Source organism: Pempheris klunzingeri, chromosome 8 (assembly GCF_042242105.1).
Source record: "Pempheris klunzingeri isolate RE-2024b chromosome 8, fPemKlu1.hap1, whole genome shotgun sequence".
NCBI lineage: Eukaryota > Metazoa > Chordata > Actinopteri > Acropomatiformes > Pempheridae > Pempheris > Pempheris klunzingeri.
Genome location: NC_092019.1, coordinates 22251753 through 22259251, shown reverse-complemented (window position 1 = coordinate 22259251; position 7499 = coordinate 22251753). Strand labels below are relative to the sequence as shown.

Genomic DNA, 7499 nt, shown 5'->3' with positions numbered 1-7499 from the left:
TGCCAGGGACCATATGTAACTGAAAACGGATGTGATCTTAAACTACCTAAAAAAAAAAACCCCACAAACTACAGCAAGACATCAGGAAGGAAACGCGCACATGCTCTCCAAGTCAAAGCAAAAGTGCAAAGAGATCGATAATCACTCATCAGCACTGCTGAAGACCTCATCCCTCCACCCCGGGGCAAAGTCTGTCTGCGGTCCCCTGTCTGGACCCCCGTGTGCTCGGCCAGAGGTCCCACCTGTGAGCGGGGAGAGATGAACACTCCGCAGGACCCCCGGGGATCAGCGGTGCCGCTGCCACTGCTGCTGCTGCTGCTGCTGCTGACAGGGGTCTGCATCGACGGCTACAAGCCTGTCATCATCGTGCACGGCATTTTTGATGGACCAAAAGAGTTCAAAACGCTCTCTCTTTTCATAACCAAGGTAGGACTCCGCAAAAGCAAACACGTGCAAATATCTACAAAGTACAGTTTCAAGCTGCAAGTTAAAAAACTTACATCAAAATGTTAAGTACTCAGTAAATGTAAGTATTCAGTAAATGTAAGTACTCAGTAAATGTAAGTACTCAGTAAATGTAAGTATTCAGTAAATGTAAGTATTCAGTAAATGTAAGTACTCAGTAAATGTAAGTATTCAGTAAATGTAAGTATTCAGTAAATGTAAGTACTCAGTAAATGTAAGTACTCAGTAAATGTAAGTATTCAGTAAATGTAAGTACTCAGTAAATGTAAGTACTCAGTAAATGTAAGTATTCAGTAAATGTAAGTACTCAGTAAATGTAAGTACTCAGTATTTGAAAGTGATGTGTTATATTATTGGATCATTTCATCTGCTTATTGGGTATCTTACAGTAAGCTATAATAATATATCATAATTTTTTAGTTTATTATATTGTGTATCAATAATTTGAATCTGTTGTAAAGTAACTAAAGGTTTCAAATAAGTGTAGTGGAGTAAATGTCCCTTGGACATGTAATGAAGTAACAGTCTTTAGTATAAGGTATATAAAGTATAAAGTACTTTTATATAAAGTAACTATACCAACACTGGTTGATATCTCATTTAGCAACAAGTGGTGTAAGTTCGGTCCACCTGGTTTTGCTGCACCTTGATGCATTTTATTTAAAATCTTTCTTTACAAACCTGTTGTTCATTTTCATGTTGTTATTTTCATAAATGTAATGTTAATAATCTCAACTGTGCCAGCAGTCAAGTAGCCCCCAATGAAACTTATTTTAAGATCTACAGTAGATGAGAGGACAGTGCAGATTATTGCAAAAGCAGTTAGATTTTAAGTGAAGTGAAAACTGTCAGTTTTGAGGCAGTGATTTCTATTCCCCTGTCATTTTCTATTCCTCAATATCAGTTTTATTTTGAGAGAGCTCCTGTGTGGCTGAGCTGTCTGATAACACTATCAGCCATCAGGCTGATCGTTTGCAGACAGGTGATTCAATCAGTAACTGCTGCCTCTGTTACTCACTTCCTTTCTAAATGTTATTCCCAGGCGCATCCAGGCACTAAGGTGTCGGTGATTGACTTGTACGACAACATGACCAGTCTGAAGCCACTGTGGCGGCAGGTCCAAGCCTTCAGGAAAGCCATTGAGTCCATCATGCGAAAGGCTCCTGATGGCGTCCATCTTCTGTGCTTTTCACAAGGTGCTCTTTGCCGCTCGCACACACATGCCGACCATACATGCCATTCACCAGACAGTGAGCCCGTTCTTACACATCAACACTAATAAGCATCGGAATGAAAATGTCCTGCCAGCAAAAGAGTGAAGAGCTTGAAAAAGACAATGTTAGTCCATGACAACCAAGTTAAAACAATTTGTTCTAATGATCAAAGCATTTATCAAAGTAGGAAGAGGCAAGACGGGATTATCAAACAGGCAAAAGGAGGATCGCCCTGCAGTGGCCCCCAAAAGCCCCGGGTTCACCACGGCTCAGCTACTTTTTGGTTTTTTGATTACTTGCAAATTTGTCAGCACAGCCAGAGTACATTATCAACAGAATCCTCCATCATTACCCAATCTTGCTGTCTGGTGGTTTTAAAGGTCCCATATTCTGCTCATTTTAAGGTTCACACTGGTGTTTGGAGGTCCCACTAGAACAGGTTTACAGGGTTTAATGTTCATAAAACACATTATTTCCCTCATAGCAGACGCGGCTGCTGCAGCTGTTTTCAGCCTCTGTCTGCAGGCTCCGTTTCAGAGGAACAGAACTATCTGCTGGTTCGCTGTTGCCTTTGACATCTTCGTGTTGCTGTTGGTGAGGAAACAACAATGGCTGACAGTGAGGTGGATTCAGGAGGTTTTCATTGGCGGGAACAGTCGGCCCGATGAAGGGCTGGAGGAGGTCACAGGGTTAGCGACAGATGCCCTTATGACATCATAAGGGGAGGCAACTTAAACTGAGCATTTTGACGCACATTTACTGAAAGATGGGAAAAAAGAGAGAAGATTGTCTTTTCATATAGTTTGAGGGGCTCTAGACTTCCTGGGGATGCAAATTTATGTTGAAAAGACATTAGCACATTTTACATAATATGGGGCATTTGATTATTTTAGTTTCATGTGGTGCAGATACCAAAATAAAGATGCATTTCATGAATTATCACAAATTAACTGACAACCTGGGGCCAGGCAGTATTCAAGTGCATGAAGCTACTGTCTAGTCAGTCATGTGTGCGCTGCACTTGGAGGCAGCAGGGGCCCAAAAGCACATTTCTTGCCCCCAAGCAGGTGTGATGAGAAGAGGCGATAGATGTCTCTGATATGAGTGTGGTTATGTTAGTGCCTGGGCAGTTGTATCAGACTGCATTAGCACTGCAACAGAGTGTAAGTTTTGAGAAATGTTCATCTTTGAATGGTCACTTGGTACATAAAAGGATGTGGTAGATGAGAAGAGAGGCGTCAGTCAGTCTGCCAGACCAAGATAAATTCTGACTGTGAGATAATGTTGTATAATTTGCTCACGCCGACTACAAGGACAACAGGAGGTCGCTCAGGGAGAAAGGGGACAGACTGTCTGTCTCCTGAGGGTCAGCTTGACAAAACAACCACCGCGAGTACACACACATATAGTAAAATACATTGAACACAGAGGGAGAAAAGTGCAGTGAAAAGGCTGTTGATGGCATGACGTCTTATTTGCCTTCTGCTTGAGGTCTTTCCTGCTCACTCTACAAATACACACACACACACACACACACAGATATACTATATACTGGTATATATACAGCAGTACATTACACAAATGCGGCCAAATGTCCATTCACAAAGCCTGAGAACACACACATGCCTTCATAATGCTATGGAAATTAACCCACATGTAGAGGAACATTGACACACACACACACACACACACACGAAAGATCTATACACCAGAGGGCCTCAACTTCCACTTCCACGTTTCCATCATACCGAGATAAGTGTCATTTTCAGTCCCAATGGCTCTCAGTTCTTATGTACTAAAACATTTAGAAGCAGAAAACAATTTACAAAGAACGTACAAACGGGAACGTCAAACTTTCAGTGCAGCTGTGAACTCATTTGACATTCTCCTCCAACAGGCCTCCCTTGCATAACAAAAATTTTAAAACGCATAAAAGTCTCTGTTTGGAAAAACTGGTCTGTTCGAAACCCGCTTGCTGTTGTGACCCCTTTGTCTCCTCCTTCTCCTCTAAGGTGGTCTGATTTGCAGAGCGCTTCTCTCGACAATTTCAGACCACAACGTGGACGCCTTCATTTCGCTGTCATCTCCACAGGCCGGGCAGTATGGAGGTCAGGGAGCATGTTTAGATAAGCCTCCACGGCATTATGACATTTTAGGACTCTTTAAAACCTTTCAAATATCAACAAATAGTATTAATTTATCATAGATCTCCTTATTGTAAAGAATTCTTCCTCCCTGTCTCACTCCACAGACACAGATTACCTGAGGTGTGTATTTCCTGACTACCTGAAGAAGACAGTGTTTCGTATTTGCTACACCAGACTGGGACAGAAAGTGTCCATTTGCAACTACTGGAACGGTGAGACTGGGGGATGTTCTTAGCATGAAAAGATATCTGCCTGTAGCTTAGGAGCACCTGCACACAGCAGACAGACCTTTGTCCTTTATCCACAGACCCTCACCATAGGTCCCGCTACCTGCAGACGAACAGCTTTCTGCCGCTGCTTAACGGTGACAGACCTCACGCCAAGATGAAAGGTAACGGGACGGGTTACTGCCATGGTCACCGTGCGCTGTATACTTGTGGATGTACAGGAAAAATGTGCTCTGTGATAAGCATGCATTTCTTCGCTTCACCCCCTCAGCATGGAGGGAGAACTTCCTGCGCATCAAGAAGCTCGTGCTGATTGGAGGACCAGATGATGGCGTCATCACACCGTGGCAGTCCAGGTTCTCACTGTCATCAGAGTTTTATAGTCTACACACACAGTGTTGATTCTCTTTCTGCTTACTGCACACTGACGCCTAATAGACACCTGATATTTAATGATAGCTACATTTTGTATTGCCTTTGCTGCCTTATGTGTGTTGTTCAGCAGCATGTTTAGGAGATCACTGACTATAAATAAGATCATACATAAAACATACATTAGATTATTTTCTAAACTGGAGTTTGCAGTATTTTCATAACCCTAACGAACAAATGAACTGTTTGTGGTCCAAATAGCAGTGACAATTTTGAGACTCATCTGTACTGACTGTTTCCTCTTTTCCACGCAGCCACTTTGGATTCTATGACAGCAACGAAAATGTTGTAGAAATGAGGAACCAGGAGGTAAGTTGCAGACCAATGTACATGTTTTGCTGCAAAGCCTCCACCCTATCACTTCTGTATTGACTGAAATCCCATCCCCACCTTTCCTCTGAGCCCTCTGTCAAATATTAGGCATCTTCTCCCATGTTGTAGCCTAATACTTCGTCCCTCTCGTCTAAGTTTTACAGGAACGATACGTTTGGGCTGAAGATGCTGGACGCCCGCGGGGACATATCCATGTGCGTTCACTCTGGAGTGAAGCACGTTCACTGGCACTCCAACATCACAGTGTTCGGGAGCTGCATTGAGAAGTGGCTCACATGAACACAACTCACCCCACGGAGTGCGACAGGTGTTCATGCAACTGAAATATTATCTATATTATCAAAACTGGTCACACATGCAGACACCTTGTGCAAAAATGTGCAGATGATTGATATTTTATGCTATGCTAGCAGCATCGCTCGAGGGGTGGGAATGGCGGCCGGTCAGCTGGTCAGACGGTCCGCTACTTAGAGTCAGAGTGAAATCAAAAACTATTAAATGGATTTCCATGAAAACAAACATTTTTGTATCCCTTGATAAAAGAATGTGAGCCTAATGGCTTTGGTAACCCCCTGGATTTCCCTTCAGCAGCACCAGGTTCACATTTAGGTTTCTGAGTAAAATGTTGCAGTTAATGATTTTGGTTATCTTGCCACTGAATTTGGTTTTGGTACAGACAGAAGAATTATAATAACTCTGGTGATCCCTTAACTATTTATTGCTAATGATTTACAAATGTCGGCATGCTAACACACTGCTATCTGCTTCATCATCATGTCAGCATTATCAGTGCATTAGCATGCTATCTCAAAGCACTGTTGTGCCACTAAAGGGCACGACCAAAGGTCAACGCCATTCATTTTCTATGGGACCAACTAGCAAAGTGAAAAAAGGAGAGTTTTCTCATCTGTATAAAGTTAAACATTAAAACGTCATGGAGATATTGACAAAATAGCAATAACAACAATAACAATGTATGTTTAAGATGGAGAAAAACACCGTCATACTTTCTGCGCTCCCTCTTTGTGTTCTCCGCTATGTCCCTGGCCTCCAGAATCACTGATACAAAGATGAAAAACCTTCATCTTTGTATGTATGTATTGTATTGTATGTATCTTGGCAAGATATCAAACACATTGTGTGAGGAAGTGCAGGTTGTCACATTGTTTTAATGAGGAAGTTACTGGCTGGCCTGAAAGAGTGGACGGTAACAAGTGAGCACTGGTGGAGGCCTTGTATTCATGAGATTTGTTTGCTTCCAATGGGTCTTCACTGCTGCGTGTTAGAGCTCGTAGCCCATGATTTTTTATACAAGACATTAACCATGTAACATAAAAGTAATACAAATATACAAAATAAAAATGTACCAAAGTCCACTTCTGCGTTTTCTTCTTCACCAAGACATTGTCAAGAACAAAAGTCATGAAGATGTGGACAGACATATCAGACATATCAGACAAGGTCTCCATATCTTAATATTGTAGGTTTCCTTGAGAGATTATGATGGATTTTGTCCTCATGAAGCATTCCAGTGAGTTAGTTCAACCAAATGGTGAGTGCATATATAGTAAACACTATTGACAGATTCCTTTTTTGGAATAACTATGCCAAATTATAACGCCTGTTCCTTCCGGTGGGAATTTGTGTAATGATAATTTATTGGGTTTTCAGATGAAGCTAAAACAAATTAGTTAAGGATCCATTAGCGTGCATTTTTTCTCAGTGATATGTTTTGTGTCCAGACTTTATATTTGAAACAGCTTTTTAATTTTTGCAAATATCAGGCTGTTTTTGTTTCCAACTGAACAATATATTCATATATTAGATATTTAGTGCTTTGAAATGCCATTAATAGAAACATCCTCAAAAGGTCGGTAATATAACAGGAGGCCTAACAGTGAGTGAGTCACACATCATGGCAGTACCACAGACTGTAGGGCAGCACATAATCAATAACCAATTAATCACTGACCTCTGGTGGAAGTTTATGGTACTTTGTAGTGTTTTCAAGGGTGAACTCACTTTACAGCACATGACAATGGAAACTACTTTGTCCTCCGCTGTTCGGCTTGTCATTATAATTTGTTTATTTTGTGCTTTTTGAGGGAGAGTCAAGGATCGATCGAGTTGAGTTTGGCTCAACTCCTGAGGAATAACTATGACCTGGATGACTGAGAATCTTCACAGACACAGATGATTGATCTATATTCTTCCTGTTTCATTGTTGTTCATGAAGTTTGTCCTGATAGCCCGTACTGATAAACACTGACTGTAGAGGATGTATGTTGACTCTTTTGCCCTTTACACATGATGGGATTAAAGCAGCATTATGGGTGCGATCAATCAATCAAACCAATGGATTTTGAACTGATCGATATGGGACTGAGCTGTGCACTTCTGAAATAACAGAAAAAAGTGAATTAATCTAATTCCACTTTCAGCAGATTTAGTCTGCCACAAAATTTAATTATTTATGAATGATGATGTCTTTTGTACTATGAAACCAACAAAAATATAAATATGCTTCTCTTTAATATGCATCCACAAGATGCACTTGTTTATCTCAGCTGAACATATGATGGATGCTTTTTTTTGACCATTGTTGTTTCTGGTTCTAATAAATTTGGAATAAGTTCTTAATACATTAAATGACTCATTACATAGTCACAGTTTTTTCATCT

The 7499-nt window shown here is 41.0% G+C and overlaps 1 protein-coding gene across 1 annotated transcript; it reads left to right on the top strand.

The window, feature by feature from the left end:
* Window positions 1-258: 258 nt before the first annotated feature.
* Window positions 259-6194, top strand: LOC139204876 (lysosomal thioesterase PPT2-A-like). The gene is made up of 8 exons (XM_070834897.1): window positions 259-426; window positions 1508-1661; window positions 3692-3787; window positions 3931-4038; window positions 4134-4217; window positions 4325-4409; window positions 4740-4794; window positions 4954-6194. The coding sequence occupies exons 1-8, from the start codon at window positions 259-261 to the stop codon at window positions 5095-5097; spliced, it is 894 nt and encodes a 297-aa protein (XP_070690998.1). The 3' UTR covers window positions 5098-6194.
* The last annotated feature ends 1305 nt before the right edge of the window (window positions 6195-7499 follow it).

Excerpts from the sequence above, each read along its gene's own strand:
- LOC139204876 (XM_070834897.1), top strand. The coding sequence starts at position 259 with ATGAACACTCCGCAGGACCCCCGGGGATCAGCGGTGCCGCTGCCACTG. Across the intron at positions 3,788-3,930 it reads ACAGGCCGGGCAGTATGGAG|ACACAGATTACCTGAGGTGT; the intron begins GTCAGGGAGCAT and ends CTCACTCCACAG. Across the intron at positions 4,039-4,133 it reads CATTTGCAACTACTGGAACG|ACCCTCACCATAGGTCCCGC; the intron begins GTGAGACTGGGG and ends CTTTATCCACAG.